This window comes from Acipenser ruthenus, chromosome 2 (assembly GCF_902713425.1).
Source record: "Acipenser ruthenus chromosome 2, fAciRut3.2 maternal haplotype, whole genome shotgun sequence".
Classification (NCBI taxonomy): Eukaryota; Metazoa; Chordata; class Actinopteri; order Acipenseriformes; family Acipenseridae; genus Acipenser; species Acipenser ruthenus.
This window is the reverse complement of record NC_081190.1, coordinates 55188901-55208001: the sequence shown is the minus strand read 5'-3', so window position 1 is coordinate 55208001 and position 19101 is coordinate 55188901. Positions and strand designations below refer to the sequence as shown.

General features: G+C 38.1%; 1 protein-coding gene across 1 annotated transcript in view; it reads right to left on the bottom strand.

The window, feature by feature from the left end:
- Positions 1 to 19101, bottom strand: part of LOC117409044 (tyrosine-protein kinase JAK2-like) — a 112893-nt gene that overhangs the window by 27843 nt on the left and 65949 nt on the right. Inside the window, exons 6-10 of the mRNA XM_034014573.3 lie at positions 16681 to 16999; positions 15243 to 15362; positions 13619 to 13776; positions 1198 to 1309; positions 543 to 729 (exon numbers count right to left, since the gene is read on the bottom strand). Of these exons, the coding sequence (XP_033870464.3) occupies positions 543 to 729; positions 1198 to 1309; positions 13619 to 13776; positions 15243 to 15362; positions 16681 to 16999 (896 nt within the window). The remainder of the gene's footprint in view (positions 1 to 542; positions 730 to 1197; positions 1310 to 13618; positions 13777 to 15242; positions 15363 to 16680; positions 17000 to 19101) is intronic.

The window sequence follows — 19101 nt, the reverse complement described above, 5'->3', positions numbered from 1 at the left end:
TATTATTATTATTATTCATTTTTAGCAGATGCCCTTATCCAACTTCCTACATGTGACTTGTAATACATGCATCAAGCTGCACAGCAAAATCAATGCAAAGCAGCTCAGAATACTGCACCCTCTCTATTGAGTCACATTTGGGATGTTGTCTCAAAGGGACAAGAGCTCTTTAATATCTGAACAAACAGTAGGGGTGGCAGACGAGGGGAATGTCATGCAAGACAGATTTACCGGGGCCAATTCAAGAGAGTTACAATTAATGCCCCATCTTTACTGGGTTAGAAATGTCATCCAACCTGTGCTCAAACCTGTAGGGCTTTAAGTCATTGCCTGCATTTAGTGACTGCTGAATGGTTAATGGATTACTTTACATAATACATAGGACATTTAGCAAGAAGCATTTAAGCAGGTTTTAAATGTAATGCATTAACTACAGAAATGTCTAAATAAATAATTTAACAGGGTTTCTTTCAGAATAAGCAATTGTCTTAATGGCATTCATTTTGAATCCACTTTTAATACAAACATAAAAAGTTTTAAACCTTTGGCCTTGGGCGGACAGCACTTGAGAAACTGGAAGATAAAGCCATCACAACGGACCGTTTCCTTCTGATAGCAGTTAAGCAGCTCCTTGAGGCTTCCAAAGGTCTTCTTGGCACCGTTCAGATTGTACTCGCCGGTCTCAGTCTTCGTGATCAAGCAGTGCTTGTACTCGGTCCCACTGTCATCCTTAGAAACACAGAAAGCAACCATCAGCCACTGTATTAGTTTATTCTAGTTCGAGGAGGGTTTTAGTGTCACGCTGAACTGCAACAAAGTTTTGTAAATGATACTACTACCCCCCCCCCCCCCCCCATATACCGTGAATGGCAGAGGAAATTGCCTTTTTTTTCAATTCCTGTATACAGTATTACCTGTGTGAAAATTATTAAAACAGGAATTTCCATTTATGCCAGCCCCTAAACAATGCATGTCAATATTGAATATTAATATCAACGTGTATTATGTTACAATGAACACAATTAATTTATAATTCTGTTGAATTTGTTTAAGCTTTCCATCGCGTATAACAGCCTGTAGGGTATTTCTGCAAGGACATGTTGCCTGCCTTTTCCTGAATTTGTGGTGCTGTCCTATCCAGATTGCTACAAACGGGAAATGAGAATATTTCTGAGTATATTTTTGTAGTATACTGACCCCTAATGCAAAGGAGAGGAAGTACTTGTTAAAGTCCTTTGGGCTGCACCGGAGAATGTAAAGTCCTTTCTGGTTGCTGGCTCTTTTCAATTTGCTGGTGGCATGCTCCACCCTGTGGTGAGAAAGAGACATTCTGCAGTTGACATTCTGCTTAACCACAGAAACCCTCCCAATTAGAAAATACAGTATAAGAGAACTTCAAACAACATAGAGTTGTAGAAACACAAACAGCAACATGAAACAGTTAACCTCCAAATCTTACATCCACAGTATGTGCATTTCAAAATGAAAGCATGAAATGCAGACAAGTTCCTCCATATACCGGTATTCCCAGAATCTGATTGAAATGTCTCTTACAAACTTGCCTATAAAAATACCGACAGGAACCTCCCCATCCAGATTTTGATCATTGCAATAACTAAAAAAATGTATTAACAAAATTTAAACACAACTAGATAAGCAGTTCTCTAGCTATGTATGGGCTGCCCCACAATGTCCTTGTCAACCAAGCAGGGACTTACATAGGTAAGGTACAATAGGTACAGTAGACTGCTAATCCAAACTAGTTGGGACCAGACCCTGTTGAGATTTGTGATTTGTCTGGAATACTGATCACATTCTTTGACATTTTGTACACTCATTATATAATTATGATATTAAAGTTTGGTTTCTACAGATTGCTATCAGCATGCATTTCATTGATGTACCATGGTCCAGATTACAGACCAGTTTTGACTACCGTAGTACAGAAATATGAAAACCTGTCTTATTACCATGTAACTATCTGTGTAGGTTTGTCCTCAAATGCAATTGTGCATTATGCAATAGAAAGGATCATGCTATTCATTTCAATCTCTACAGGTAACCCCCAATCCCCCCTCCCTCCCCCCTTCCCTTTGATTTACACTAAGCCCTAAAAACTATTTGAGCCAAAGATCTGTGCTGGTGTCTTTTTATTGGAAATTAAATGAGGAATCGAAAAATGATATTAACAACAAGTAAATAAAATGACCCCTTACATTTCTGACCTTTGACCTTTGGAAAAAACCTTAATAATAAACATCTAAAAAAAAATTAATGGAAAGGTCAAAGTATCTGCTTTGCATATTATTATTATTATTATTATTATTATTATTATTATTATTATTATTATTATTATTATTAATTTCTTAGCAGGCGCCCTTATCCAGGGCAACTTACAATTGTTACAAGATATCACATTATTTCTACATAGGTCTCAATTGTTCAAAACAAATGTATTTTTATTTTAAAACTAATATCTCAGTTCCCATAACTTATTCTCATGTCACTTCAGCAGTGTTTACTAGGCCATATATTGTTGGTTAAAGACAGGAAAGAAGCAGGTGAAGGGTTGAGGACAATTTAAACTTCTTGGTGAAATGATCAAGCAAGTAAAATACAATCTGAAAGCATGGCTTGCAAACAGATATTTCTTTAACCAAGAGAGTAGTACCAGGTGTCATGCTATTAAAGGAAATGATGCCTACAGAGGACCCACACCCTTTTTAACATTGCATGTAAATCAAATACTCTACAGCTATGGCCAAAAATCTTGCATCATATAGAATTGTAGGATTGAGACTTAATTAAAATTAATAATAATAATAATAATAATAATAATAATAATAATAATAATAATAATTTAGATCTTTTATTTAACATCATGTAATCAAAGAAACTACAAAATGATATCGCAAAAGTCTACCGGAAGCCATAGTAGTACGGTATTTCATGTTGGATTTCAAAATGTCACACTTTTTAATTTTTGTTAGTTATTCGTTAAGTACATGGAAAACTACAAAGTGGTATGTAATTCAATATGTTAACGTAACATTATTCAGCAGGTTTCATTCGACTTTATGAAGCAAAATTAGTTCATTCTATAAGGTGATGCTAAACTTATCAAAAATAATTATGTTTGAATCGCCTATGTTTTGTTTTGTGATACTCCCCCCAAAAAATAAATAAATAAATAAATAAATAAATAAATAAATGAATGGCTGGAGGAGCTCCGGACAGAGCAGTTAATTCAACTTAAATAACACATATCATATGTCATTGGATTCCTCTTGCTATCTTCTAAGAAAATAAAACAACATTTATTCCAGAATCAGGGCTTTTCTGTAATATTAAAAAAAGAATAACAACTTGCCGGACGAGGCCAGACGGAGTGGTTAATTCACCTTAAATAACACGTATCATATGATGTATGTTATTTAAGTTGAATTAACTGCTCTGTCCAGGCCGGTCCGCAGGGTATCTGATACTATTACTTAAATTACATATGTGGGGGCACAGACACAGCAATGCTTCATTACCTTATACCACGTTTCCATGAACCACATAACGTGCTCGAGTTGCCCCCCCACACCTCCATTTCCATGTTTTTAAATTACTCAAGTTGGCTCCCAATTTGGGCAGAAGCCCGAAATATCTGGCCAGATTTCAGTCCTGTATAAATGGCTGGTATTAAATTCGATGGATTTACTACATTGGGGGATTTTGAATTGCCATTTTTTTTTTTTTTTTTAGCACATTTAGCACATTCACAAAGAAAAATGCAACGCAGTTTTGCATTTATGCTTTTAATTCCAAAAACATTCAAATAAATGTTTACTTAATGAAACAGTATCTCATTCACAGTAACTTGGAGCACAACAAAGAAGGCTTTCTGATCAGTTACAATATTTATCATTCTTATATGGCCCTTAATTTTAAGGTACTGGTTAACTTTTACGATATGCATTTGCTGTCTCACTTTTAAAACTTTGCTATGTAAGCATAAGCATTAGCCTATGTAAAATGTAAGCATAAGCATTAGCCTATGCAAAATGTAAGCATAAGCATTAGCCTATGCAAAATGTAAGCATAAGCATTAGCCTATGTAAAATGTAAGCATAAGCATTAGCCTATGCAAAATGGGCAGAGAAGTTTTCAGGTTGTCAGGAGACGCTTTCTCATTATCATTGATTGGTACTGAAAACCTGCAGAGACAAGGCAGGAAATGTCATACAATTAACAAGTTTGTAACAGGTTCCTTTCCGTTTTAAGTTATACCTGTTGGCTTAAAACATGTTCAAAAGAAAATTTTGTAAATAAAACTATTCGGAGAAGCTTAAAGGGGTCGACCCCATCCCCAGCCCCCAGCCCCCAGCCCCCCAGTAATTTGAGCCCTGATATTTGCCTCTCTTGCTGAAGAAAAACATATGTTTTTATCAATGTGTTGTTTTTTTATCTAATAGCTGTGATAAAGTAAAATACTTATAAAATACCTTATATAGCTATCACACGTATGCAACACATAACATTAATCTTTGTCTATTTTATTTCTTTGCAGGTTAAAATATACTTCTTCGATACATTTAACACATAAATACAAATAAGGGATCACCAAATTAAAAAGAGATGTACCCTGCCTCTAAGGCAGCTTATTTAGATATTTTTTAAAGAAGAAAGGTAAAATGAAACGAGGATGTGATTCTTTTTTTGTAATTCTATTTGTATCGTATACAATACTCAACTATATATTTTTTATATACAGTACTGTGCAAAAGTTTTAGGCAGGTGTGAAAAAATGCTGTAAAGTAAGAATGCTTTCAAAAATAGACATGTTAATAGATTATATTTATCAATTAACTAAATGCAAAGTGAGTGAACAGAAGAAAAATCTAAATCAAATCCATATTTGGTGTGACCACCCTTTGCCTTCAAAACAGCATCAGTTCTTCTAGGTACACTTGCACAAAGTCGGGGATTTTGTAGGAATATAGTCAGGTGTATGATTAAACAATTATACCAAACAGGTGCTAATGATCATCAATTCAATATGTAGGTTGAAACACAATCATTAACTGAAACAGAAACAGCTGTGTAGGAGGAATAAAACTGGGTGAGGAACAGCCAAACTCAGCTAACAAGGTGAGGTTGCTGAAGACAGTTTACTGTCAAAAGTCATACACCATGGCAAGACTGAGCACAGCAACAAGACACAAGGTAGTTATACTGCATCAGCAAGGTCTCTCCCAGGCAGAAATTTCAAGGCAGACAGAGGTTTCCAGATGTGCTGTCCAAGCTCTTTTGAAGAAGCACAAGAAACGGGCAACGTTGAGGACCGTAGACGCAGTGGTCGGCCAAGGAAACTTACTGCAGCAGATGAAAGACACATCATGCTTACTTCCCTTCGCAATCAGAAGATGTCCAGCAGTGCCATCAGCTCAGAATTGGCAGAAAACAGTGGGACCCTGGTACACCCATCTACTGTCCGGAGAAGTCTGGTCAGAAGTGGCCTTCATGGAAGACTTGCGGCCAAAAAGCCATACCTCCGACATGGAAACAAGGCCAAGCGACTCAACTATGCACGAAAACACAGGAACTGGGGTGCAGAAAAATGGCAGTAGGTGCTCTGGACTGACGAGTCAAAATTTGAAATATTTGGCTGTAGCAGAAGGCAGTTTGTTCGCCGAAGGGCTGGAGAGCGGTACACGAATGAGTGTCTGCAGGCAACAGTGAAGCATGGTGGAGGTTCCTTGCAAGTTTGGGGCTGCATTTCTGCAAATGGAGTTGGGGATTTGGTCAGAATTAATGGTCTCCTCAATGCTGAGAAGTACAGGCAGATACTTATCCATCATGCAATACCATCAGGGAGGCATCTGATTGGCCCCAAATTTATTCTGCAGCATGACAACGACCCCAAACATACAGCGAAAGTCATTGAGAACTATCTTCAGCGTAAAGAAGAACAAGGAGTCCTGGAAGTGATGGTATGGCCCCCACAGAGCCCTGATCTCAACATCATCGAGTCTGTCTGGGATTACATGAAGAGAGAGAAGCAACTGAGGCTGCCTAAATCCACAGAAGAACTGTGGTTAGTTCTCCAAGATGTTTGGGCCAACCTACCTGCCGAGTTCCTTCAAAAACTGTGTGCAAGTGTACCTAGAAGAATTGATGCCGTTTTGAAGGCAAAGGGTGGTCACACCAAATATTGATTTGATGTAGATTTTTCTTCTGTTCACTCACTTTGCATTTTGTTAATTGATAAATATAAACTATTAACATGTCTATTTTTGAAAGCATTCTTACTTTACAGCATTTTTTCACACCTGCCTAAAACTTTTGCACAGTACTGTATATATAGTTTCATGTCTCCAGCTGCCCTATTGTATTTCATTAAATAACATCAAATGCATACTGTGGAAGGGTGGTGGGTAATTCACTGACACACACGGGAGACAGAAGTTTTATTTGAAAACACCGCACTGGTGCCGAGTTTTATTATTTCAGATGTTTTTCTTTTAGCCTGCAGAGGGCGCTGTTGTCCGTGGCCTGAGTACCGGCAACGGTAAACAGGACCACGGGAATACCAATACTGGTAAACAGTGAAATGCTGGTGCACTCACAGGTGCTCAAAATAATAATGAAAACAAAAGGCCAAATGAAAAGGGAAAATAAAACACAGTAATAAAACTACAAAATAAAGGTGCTGCTTACACAGTGCCCCCACTGCCGCTAAGCCAGTCAGCTCGTGATCTCCGTCCTATGCTGCACTATACACGGGTAAGGCCAAGGTTCCCCTATCACTACACACGTCCCCTTGGGTACGTAACCAGAGATTTTAATAATTTGTTTATTTATTGCTGGCTGTCTTCCTCAGCCATGCTTGCCTGTTTTGGTCGCTCATTCCAACCACTGGTCTTCCAATCACGGCTATCAGAATGCATATCCTAGCGCAGTTCTTATCGGCTGAGCAATCCCCCAAGGCCTGCCTCTCGGCCACTCAGAGAGAGAGAAAGCCTAAACACCCTCTTCCCCACCTCTCCGTGTCACTGCCATGACTGACAGGCGGATCTATGAGGCTGCTGCCCCCTTCCTGCAGTACCACGCATGCACCAGATAGTCAGCACAGATCTCCCCCGTTACACATGCTTAAAGAAATACAGAATGTTCAGAAACTTTTAAAATATTTTTACAACATGAATTTCACAAATGTGAAAATAACTAGGTGTAACAGGGGAGATCTGTGCTGACTCTTCTGACGTGTTCATAGTGCTGCAGGGAGAGGGCAGCAGCTCGTCAATATCTGCCTGTCAGTCATGGCAGTGACACGGAGAGGGGAAAGAGTGGGTGTGCGGACTTTCCTTCTCTCTGAGTGGCTGGGAGGCGGGTCTTGGGGGAATTGCTGACCCTATAAGTTTCATTCTGCTGTTCCCTCAGGTCTGCCCACGGAGACGTAAAACGGCGTGCGGAAGCGCTGGAGGAAAATCAGCCCGGACGAAAAATCCCGGCGAGACAAATAAATAAGAAACCAAAAGAAAGAAAGATTTAGCAGTAGCGGGGGAAAAGAAAACTCTTGGGCAGCCCCGATAAAGTGGATAGCAGGCTGAGGGAGCCGCTAGAGTAGGACGGAGACCCGGGCCGTACGAGTAGCGACGGTTGGGGAGAAGCTGCCGAGTGCAGCACTTTTTATTTTGTAGTTTTGTTTACTGTGTTTTGTTTTCTCTGTTTCTTTTGCCTTTTGATTAGTATTTTTTTGTTCTAACCTCTGTACCCTGTACCGCTCCGGTATAGTTGTGGCTCTGTCGCTACCATAGCTGGTACGGCAGGCCACAGACAACAGCGCCCTCTGCGGGCTGAACCCAAAATAAGTTTCTAATAAAACTGGGCACCTGTGCGGTGTTTTCAGCCTCATTTCTGTCTCCTGTGTCAGTGAATTACCCACCACCCTTCCACACTAGGTCATAAATTATTTTGTATTATTCACTAATATACGTTTCTTAGAGAGTACCTGTGGTAAACTGAAAGTGAATATAGACTTATTTCAATAGAAAATATATTTCCAAAAGCTTTTGTCATATTTTACAGCCCCTCCTATTGTTGTGCTGGGCTATTTTGATGCACAAAGTGTTCAAACCACGACAAGCTTCAGTGCACTGCACTGTAAACATGGCACAGTGACGTGACATGACAGCGTTGATTTCTGCAATTATCACCTATAGCTACACATGAAGCAAAGTCATTTGCATGCAGATATACAAATATCATGGATGAAGAGAATAATTCCAACACAATACAATGGTACCTGTATGAGCTGCTACTGTTAGACTACCGTAGTCTAACCCCTTCAGGCAGCGAGAGGGATGATTCAGACGAGGACAGACGCCAGTTCGTTTGGAACAGTCAGTGGATAAACCCACCCGCAGTTCTCTGTGATTGGTTGCAAATATTAACGTTGTACAGTCTCTTTTTAAACTACTGGTCATTCAACCTTCCCTTTAGTCACATCAAGTGCCATTGTACTGTAATAACTTAGATATGGTAGTAAAACAGCAGCCTGCATGAAAATACAATATTATGTTACCGTGACAATGCTCTGGGAAAATAACGGGACGAAATGAGCGTCACAAGAAAGGTTCTGGGGACACTGGTACCAATGTTCCAAAAGTGGGACTGTCCCATCCAAAATGGGACGTCTGGTCACCTTAACTGTGTACAAGCACTGTATGCAAATTGTAAGTATTACTATAATACTGTCTGCAGCGAATTCACGTCTTGACATTTAACTCGCAAGTATTTCTGTGGAAAATTGTTTGTATTTCCTGCCCAACTCGCGTGATAACTCGGAAAAGCATGGAAACGGCACATTGTTCACCAACTCGAATTGTCCATCAACTCGAGTTCTGGGAGAATTCAGACCAATTCAAGCGCAATCGAGTCGACTCGAGTTGGCTGTCCATGGAGACAAGGCATTACATTACTCGAATTGTTTCGTATCTGCTGGCTTGGTTTATTTTAGATTTTCATGATACGTGGAGCACCAAGAAATGGAGCTTGGGAAAGTGATAATTAGTATTGTTTTGGTCCGGAACCAAAAAAATGTATTTACAAACAATAGGAAAACTGCTATAATTATATTTATTTTTTTATATGGAGGCTATAGAGAAGTAATTTTGTGGTTTAGGATTTAAGTCAGCCAGACCCCTTTCTTCTTCTTCTCTTTTGCCTTCTGCCTTTCTCTATTATCAAGGAGTGCATCCATGATTAGAAAAAAATAATTGTGCTGAAACGCAGCTTTTCATAAAAAGGATTTCAGCTCATAACATTTACTTTCCATTAGTGCTACTAAGCACTTGATTTAAGGTGCACCTTATGGTTACCACGGTTTACCATGTGCATACCATTCCCCTCATTAGTGCTATCTTTCCACATTATTTTAATACATTACAATGCATTAGGCAGATGCTATTCAACCCAACACCTTATTTTTAAGGTCTGTGTGTGTTAACGTGCGCCTCATGCTTTAAGGTGTACCTTATCTACTTTGATGAATAAAGCTTTAAATAGCGCACACCTTCTCCTAGAAGGCGGCACACCGTAAAGCATAAGAGCCTTTAGTGAATGAGGCCCATAGTATGTAATGATTAATGGAAGTGGAATTATTTTGTTGGCTACAATCACTTTAATGGTCAATCCTAACTTGAACCTTTGTCCTGGATTTTCAGCATTGACCACAATCTCTTTTTTTAGCTGTGCATTCCTCCCAATCCAAACTCTTCCTCCAACAGATGAAAAAACGGCCCCAAAAAATGTATTACTTCAGCAATGGCTATGCTGGCCTTACAAACACCGGTACAATTTCATCAATCTTGCCACCATAAACTTCAAATTGTGATGAAATCAGGAGAACAGCCAAGAGAAAGGAATGAGCAAGTCTTATTAACTGGCCAGATTTTAACCCCAGAGGATATGTTTTCATTCAGCAAGATCCCTTACACAGCATAACCTTTATCTTTGTCTCTGAAAAAGAGATCATGTTCACTGCTAAAAACCCAGAACACAGGTTCAAGTCAACATTTGAGCACTAGAACTCAAAGACGGCTTTACCGCCTGTAAGGCCTGCCTCGTGTTGTTAAATGACCCGAGCCAAAGAGGAGGGCATGTAACATAACGAGAAGAGCCTTACCAGACGGTAAAGCCCTCTTATGAGGGTTTTATTGCTATTACAAAATGAAAGTTAAAAGAAAAAAAAACAACGTTTAACGTTTTCCTGTTTGTTTGTTTTTTTATTTTATTGTATGCAGCACTAGTTTTTGTTGCGAATGAATACAAATGTTTTCCTCATTATTCCATGAGTAATGCGGTTTGCTCAGAATTCCATCTGAGGTCTGGTAGCCTTCACTCGGGCTTCATTATCCCAGCAGTGGATGCTTCATGGGTACCTCAATACTAAAAAAAAGCTTTCACTTACATTGAACTGTTATTTAGTTCAGGTACCTCATACAGAAAAGTGAACATGGTTTGTGAACTGTTGTAAAATATGTCAAAGAATAAAAATACAACTAACTTTTTTTTATTTATTTATTAGGATTTGAGTGCATGTTTGTGTATTTTTGTAACTTGCAGTACTTAAATTACTGTTAAGTCCTAAAATTTATTAGCAAAATAAATAAAAAAAAAAAGTTTCAGTGGTTTGTTTAGGAGCTTGTTCATTCTGGTTTATAAAGACAACAAAAGGGCCTTTACCAGAGATTTAAGCCTTTGTATTGACCAATCAGGGTAAGGAAATCTCCGATCCATTTTCTAATATCCACTTACCAGAAACAGCTTCATCCCTCTTCCCTCTCTATTAGTTCACCACAAACTGTTGTGAGAACCTCCTGGGATGGCACAGATGAAAGCCGAGGAAAAGGACACTGTTGCATATAGAGTAGGAGAGGAGGTTTCATTTCTTGCATCTAAGCAGACACAATTTGGATTGGAATAACTGAAAATGTCTCTGAAAAATTTGGAGAAATCGGGGCAGTATCTCTCAGACATTTGCTCGAGATATTTATTATTCAGAATTTTCTGTAATTGTGTGCGTGGGGGTCATTTGACGTTTTTCACAGCAAACAAATATATTATTACCTTCCTGTAAAAAATGTTTCATAAATTTATTAAGGTTTTTCCCAAAAGTCCAAGATGATGGGGGAAAAAAAAAATAAAATAAATTATTTATTTGTTTCTTAAATGTGTTTTAATATCATTTTGGATTCATCATACAATTTCCAATAAAAAAGACACATAATACAAGTATCTGGTTCAAATATTTTTGAGTAAAGGATTGATTAAAAGATGGGGGGGAGGGGGGGGGGAGGGGGGGTGTGTCCAAAAACAACCGATGTTTGACCCTTCTATAACTTCTGACCCCTTGACCCGATCAAGCTGAAAATGTCAACGATGTTTCTTTTTGCCTTGAACAACCCTGAGCACGACCTAACCCTAACTCTAACCCTGTGTGATGTCATGTTAGGACATCACCACAGATTTCTTTAAACCTAAGTTTTTAATTTCAAATTACCTCATTAACCATTGTATAAATCGCAATATAACACTTCAGGGTTTAAAAGTTATTTTAAAACATACTATTTTACCATTGTCAATGTCAACAATAATTAACAAAACACATTTTTATTGTATTCGAAACAACGGTTTCTGGACAACACTGTTCCATCTGGGGATGCCAATTTGAAGAGTTGTGGTTTTATTTATTTATTGTTATATCAATTATCCTAAGCTTTGTATTATTAATAGTTATTTGATATGAATTATTAAATATCAATGACAAGTCTTAAACAATGGTATATGTTTATAATCAAAATTACATTTGATCAAATAACAACAATAATAATATCCATGGTTACTGATAGTACAAAACAAAACACTTATTTGCAAATATTTCTCTAGATGGAAATATTAGTCAGCTAGTTTTCACAGTTACACGATAATTGGTCAATATAACCTGAACTGGGAGAACCCCTCACCGGCAATATGAGATAATTCTCTTCATTTACATATGAAATCATTCTCTTCATCCCTCTGTGGGGGCCCTGCATTCACTCATTTCCTCAGAAGGTTAAATGCCACAGAATGTTCCCATGATAACAACATTTTAACTTACTTAATGTATAAATCACCGCCTTCTAAACAGAACCTCTGATCACATTATTATCTCTTTTTATGACACACTCTTCAACAGCCAAGTCTGTACATTACATTAATATTTTCCTACATTTTTCCCTCACTCTTTTACACAGAACCAATTTTAAATTAGTGCTGGGACAAATATCTGAATATTCAAATGAATGTTTTTTGACATGTATTCGGATACAAAAATCAGATGTTCGTATTCGCTAGAAATGACAAAAATACCTTGCACTTATTTACCACCTCACCAGAAGTTGTGTGACAGTTTCAAAAATGGCAAATGAAAAAGAGCTCTGTGTGGTATGTGAGATTAATATATTTTAAAAAAAAAACCCCAAAAAACACAACACCTCATGGGACAGAAAACAGGCAAGCACATCATTCTGAAATGCCTCGCTTAAACAGAGCCCAACTTGCTGGAAATGTTGTGTAGTGATTTTTATATTATATATATTTTGTTGCTACTTTCTGTTATGTGGAATGTAATAAATGAGAACCAAAATGTGTTTTTTTCCCCTTCATTTTACTACACCATTTCAACTTTTGTTTTATTTGAAGTGTTTGCAGTTAAATTTCAGTTTTCGTTTGCTTGTTCAGCTACAAAAAGTAAACCTCATGTTATTACTTTATGAAAACTTGTCTATGGCCACTGTTTACTGCGAAGAAATGGCAATGGCAAGGAATGAAAAAAAAAAGTTAAAAATAAATAAAATGCGTTGTCAACTTCATGTACTATTTATTTCGGGAATAAACAAAACAACGTCTAACTTGAACTATTTTGCATCCTTTGCTTTATAGTTAATTCACTGGGATAAAGGCCTACACAATTTATTCTTTACTCCTGGGATATTTTTCTATTTTAACATGTTACATACTGTATGGTCTTGCTGTAAAATAAAGGCAGACAAACAGGGGCCACGCCACCCTGTCTCTGCCTGCATTCTGAGCAATATAAAAAATAATATCCAAACTAATATTTAAATTACGAGTGAACATGCAAATGTGAAAATCCTGTGTTCGTCCCAGCACTAACTTTAATGTTCCTTTTAACCCTTCAAAAGGGTGTCTACGTGGCAATATCCCACAACGACACACACCCTGTCGTGCTATATTGCTTAAACAGATCACAGCTCTTTATCACCCACATAAAATCATTTTGCATACTTTCTGTAAAAAGAACAGAAAGTATGCAAAATGATTTTATGTGGGTGTTAATGTTTATTTCATCTATTATTCTATTGCCACTGCTACAAGCTGGCCATTGATATATACAAAATAAATGCACTTCACTTGTATGATTGCTTGCTCGTTAAAATAATTTGCATATAATTGAGGAGGGGGTATCTATGCAGGGATATCAATATACTTGTGGTGCAAAACAGTCAACCAAAATTCCAAACAAAACACTACAAACTAGCAGGTATGACATGGAGGCACTTACAAAATGGGGCCGTGGCAGTAGCTCTGGATCGCCTCGAGTAATCGGGGTGGTGCCACCTCTTTACAGAGGTAGTGATGTGCATCTGCTGTCAGGCGGTAATACCCATCGATCAGTGACACGAAGGACAGCGCTTCTTGTAGCGAGGAAAATTCCACCTCCTGTGCATAGATAATGAAAAGTAGAGGGGAAAAACCTGCTGCATGCAAACCACATGCTTTGTTTTTCAAGTTTAGAAACTGTACCGAGGGCAAAACTGCAGTTTAGACAGACTTTTTTTGGTTAACAGCTGGTTACATATCCTTGACTGCCCAGCTAGAGAGATTGAGATGCAGAACCTTCTTCTCCAACAACCCTGGACGGATTCACTAACAGAGGCTGTAATCACGGAGGAATGTACCTTTTCAAAACTTTTTTAAAACAAAATTAGTGCCTCCCTGCCCATGGTGGCCCTACACCCCAGCTAGTGTGAAAATCTCCACTTTAAATTGGATATGATACAGAAATATTGTTTGTGGCATCATGGCCAGTGGTTTTACTGATATGCAATAGCTATAATTTCACTTTTAGGGCCAGGTGGTGCAGTGGGTTCCCTTTCCTTAAAGCGTTAAATCAGGGTTCTATCATATTTGGATTAAGACATCCATACAAGTGGGACTGTGTGTACTGTTGGTGTACAGTATGTGAGTGCCAGGTACTGTGAATGTTCTGCACTGTAACATCTAAAAATAGGCTGGCTAATCCACTTCGTGAGCATCATCCTTGTTTGGATGGTGCAACACATTAATGCACTAGCATCACCTCTTGAGGCTTCAAATCTGGTTTACGAGTGAAATGAACAATAAAATAACATCACCACAAAACTGGATGTAGGCTGAACTGCTTCACCTGTACTGCAGATAAATAGAAAAGGAGCTTGGTCCTCAGTTTTGTCCATTGAGAAACTTTCATGAGGACATAAATACATAAACCACATGCTGTCTGTGTGTACAATTATACAATGCAAATACCATATGTGTCATTTATCTATTGATAGGAGTTAGTGCTAAAAGGGTTATTATAGGGGCATTACATCTTGACTGGTGGGCTACAGAAGGATACAGCTGTGTGAGCTATAAAGCTCAGCAGTGTAGCTTCTTCTCTAAGGGTTTTGTTGATAAACAGATGGCTTCTTCAGTTGTCAGTGTTAGCAATATGGCAGCTTTCAGATGCGTTAACCTAACCACATGCTGAACAAATCAACAAAACAGATTACCATCAATATGCAATTGGCTAACCTTTGTATAGGAAAGGAAGGCTTGTACTAAAAAAAGTAGGTGGATTAGTTTTCTTCAGTTATGTAGGAAGGTTACATACATTAGTAACTAGAAGTATTGATGCCCTCCATTATTGTATATGCAATGTTTTTCACGAAGACGTGATGAACCCAGAGGAGGTATACCAAATTTGAATAAAGATAAACCAAACAAGTGTCAGTACTCTAAATGTAATTCATTGTTTTAGTTATTATTTAACTACTAATAGTACATTTAGCTTCTGATTGATTGATAGATTATCTGAAACCACAGGTTGATGGGTTCCACTGTGCATAATTAATTCAGATGAACCAAATGGATGTATTACTTACTAGACTGTTGCCATCTTGCTTGCTTATGGTGACTATTCGACTTTCTGTGGAAAAATCTTTGTCTGCCTGTTTGATGCCGACATCGATAACATCTGGAAAATCACAGTACGTCTGCAAGTCCTGCCAGAGAAAAATAGGCATTGAGACCTTGGGAATGTGTTGATCCATATGTTGGACTTTTAATTTGGTGGGCAAAAGGAGCCACATTTGTATTGCCTTCCACTGTAATAAAACAGCATTGCCAGTGTGCCACTATGTTTTCTGACACAAAAGTCAAGGCAGTTTACAAGACTTATCAGGTATGAGTCATCATGGCACAATGGTTCAAAATGTCTGGTTTTCTGTATTTTGGGATCTCTAGGTAATTCACCAAACTAAAGTTATGAGTCTACCAAATGACAAAATGTTTTAAAAAACAGATTGCATACTACTAAAGATTTTTGCTTACATATTCCAAGAACAGCCCACAATTAAGGATTTGATTTTGGGGGACAACCCCTTCTTCCCCAAGTAACTGCTATTACCAGGTGTTGTGTAAATCTGAGATAAGTGTGGACCACTGGTTGATTCACAATGAAAATGGAAGTGATTTTGTTGTTATGACTTCTCATTGTAGTTGCTCGTTAGCATTTAGTGAGGGAGCAAAGTGGTATGCTATGTACTGAAAGCTGTAAACGTCACAAATTGGAGTCACATTAACTTCAGTCAGAACATACTGAGTTAAAGCTACCACAATTGCACTTACTGTAATAAACTGAACTGTAAAGTGATGTCAAACTTAATTTTCATGTCTCAACTCACGACTACTACGTAACTAAACACATATCTAACAAACAGTAAGATTTCATAACGTTGTAAAGCTCTACTGACATATTAAAGTTCCACTTATTTTCACACTGCAGACCACAAATGCAGAATGCAAACTGACAAGAGCTAACAGAGAAATTATTTTTATCACAAGTCTGTGGCTGGATCACTCGCTTCAGAAGAAAGACTTGCGCAACATCCTGCAGAGAATCAAAACAGGTGCATCTATGTCACCTCCATGGTTAGAAGAATAATATTTTATCCAGGTACAAAACTTTTCCATACTATTCTAAGATTGCTTAGAAACTAAAATGCTGAGTCCTTCTCCAGTTTTAGTAACAGGACCTGTCAGGAACTTTATTTATTTAATTTCTTATTTACATTTTCTACCTACATAATATCTATATTGTGCATGTTCTGTGTCACTATTTATTAGTTGCTTCTGCTTAGATCATTACTTTCCACTAACCTGTGTAACACTGACATGCTTCCCCTACTCACTTAAAATAAACCAGCCTTGAGGGCTTTTCAGAACCAACTTTAGCTGAAATAGTATCCTTTTAAGGAATACGAAAGCTCACATTGATAGTGATGCGTAGTGTAGGCAGCAAATCTACATAAGACACACTACCTGGTCTGACAAGGAGTTGCTGTCTTTGTGCTTCCCTCTGGACCACTGGATGCCGCTGCTGCCAGTGATGACGATGGTGAACGTCTTCTCCCCAGCGGGCCCAATGCTGGGGTCTCTCACCTCAAAGCACTCGCAATAGAAGGCTGATTGCAGCATCTCCAGGTTGATGAGGTACTTCAGTTTGAGGTCGCGGACGGTGGCCTTGCATTGGCTGAACTGCTGGATGAACTTGCGGAAACGGTAGCGGATTCGCTTGCGCGTCACAAAGTGGCAGTCTTGGATCTTCGCCCGCACACTCTTGGGCAAGAAGGACTTGTAGCTGCAGAGGCGGCAGAGACGCAGGCATTATTTTATACCGTGCTCCCTGGTTATAAGCAGCCCTTTATACTGTGGTCATGGCTCTCATTTGCCTCATATTTTCATTCCACAAACACTTCTAGGTATAAGGTGCAACACAAGTAGAAGCACTGTGTTTTAAACAAGAAATCATGGAGGGCAAAGTAACCACTTTGTTTTTTATTTGCCTAAACCCTATAATATTTTTTAATTGAATGGGCCAGCTAACCACATTCTCTCCAATTACATTTGTGGGATATGTTTACCTTCATTAACATATAAGTTTCTTAACGGTTTTGCTGGTCAAGATAATTTTCCTGTTTTACAGATAATAGGATCCAATCTGAAGGGTACTTACTGTAGCTTTCTATCAGTGACAATAAACTTGCAATACGGTACCCAATTTGGAAGGTTGACACAAGCCATCAACCATGGTATGGACACTGGAACTGCTATTTGTGAGCAGTTGTGCAACTGTAGAGCAAGGTTCTACATTCAAGTGATCAGCTGAAGAAACCTAAGTGTCCCGTTGCTGTCTTCCATGTTGTTTGTATCCTCCTTCAATTTAGCATGAAATGCACTTTGCTTTTGCCGCCATAGCCATGTTCTTACCCAACATCTTTACATTCAAAATATATACTAAACACAAATATACTACACATTATTCTTTCATCAGTATCATCATCCTGAACCATGACCACAGTTGAGCAGATGACCAGAAAACACAAAACAAACAGGAAAACCAGCAACATGCTGACAACTGTCCTCCACCCACAGTGAGAAGGCGGATATAAAGACACTGTGGTTCCTGGCAATAAGTTGACAATAGCAGGTTACCAGGGCTAAATTATTAGTCTGGTGTTAAAGTAGCTGTAGCTAACAAAATAATCCCATTACTTGTATCAATTGTGCACTTCCATTAGCTGCACTGGTCTCAAATGATCTGTTTTGAAAGACATATATTTTATAACATATGTATTTTCATTTTAAAACATGATGTCTGGTATTACTTCAGGTTGAAGGAAGCCTCAGGCTGTTTGCACTTGCACTTCCTGCCATGCCCCCCCACTTTTTGACAAAAGAAACATGCACACAGTGGATAAAAGACGCTTGTATACAGGCCCGGCCTCAGGCCTACACAGCCTATGCGACCGCATAGGGCCCCGCGCCTCAAAGGGCCCTGCATACTGCTTCCCTTGGTCTTCAATTTGGAAGCTCGATCGCACCGCACCACTGTCAAAGTTTTGTATGTACATAAGGCTACTGTCGCGTTAAAGAATTCGCCCTCTGGGCCCCGCCCCACACAAACATACAAACGTTGGTAAACATTAGGCATCGTTATTGTGTAAGTGAATTCAGTGTGGTTCAGTAGCAGAGAAGAGGAGGCTGCATGTCTGTACCCATTGCGTGCATTTCTGAAATATACTGTGTCTGTATTACAATTAGGGCTGTATTTTTTTCATGGTAAAAAATTGCTTATTTCACAACATTTGACTGTCTAAAAATATATATTTCAAAATATTTTACGATTAAACAATGTTTATTAAAGCAGAACAAAATAGCGTTGTCCATTCAAGATTATTATTATTATTATTATTATTATTATTATTATTATTATTATTATTATTAATAATTTCTTAGCAGATTATACAACAAATGTTCCTAAATATTTAAATGCTTACATGAAAAACAGTAAATTGTAGAATATTTTGTTTTATGTCCATCTTGTAAATAAAACAGGACTAAAAAAAAGTTGATCTTATCTTCAAATTGTAAATGTTACAACATTTAAATTATTTCTTTATAATTGATATTTAAGTTTTGGTTTAGTTTTCTTGATTATTTGAGCCTGGCATGGGGAAGTTGCAGAGCACAGTCCTTAACAGCATCTGTGATCAGCTCTATTTCATTTTTTGCTTGTACTGCTTGACTTCTAAACATTTACTTTTTTCAGTAAGAAATCATGAATACATGAACACTTTTGTATTGAACCCTCCAAAATGTCAGTGGCAGACAGACAGTCTTCAATGTGCAGAGCCTTTACTTTTGCTGTGTTATTGTTTTTTTAGCGCAAAAAATGTATTA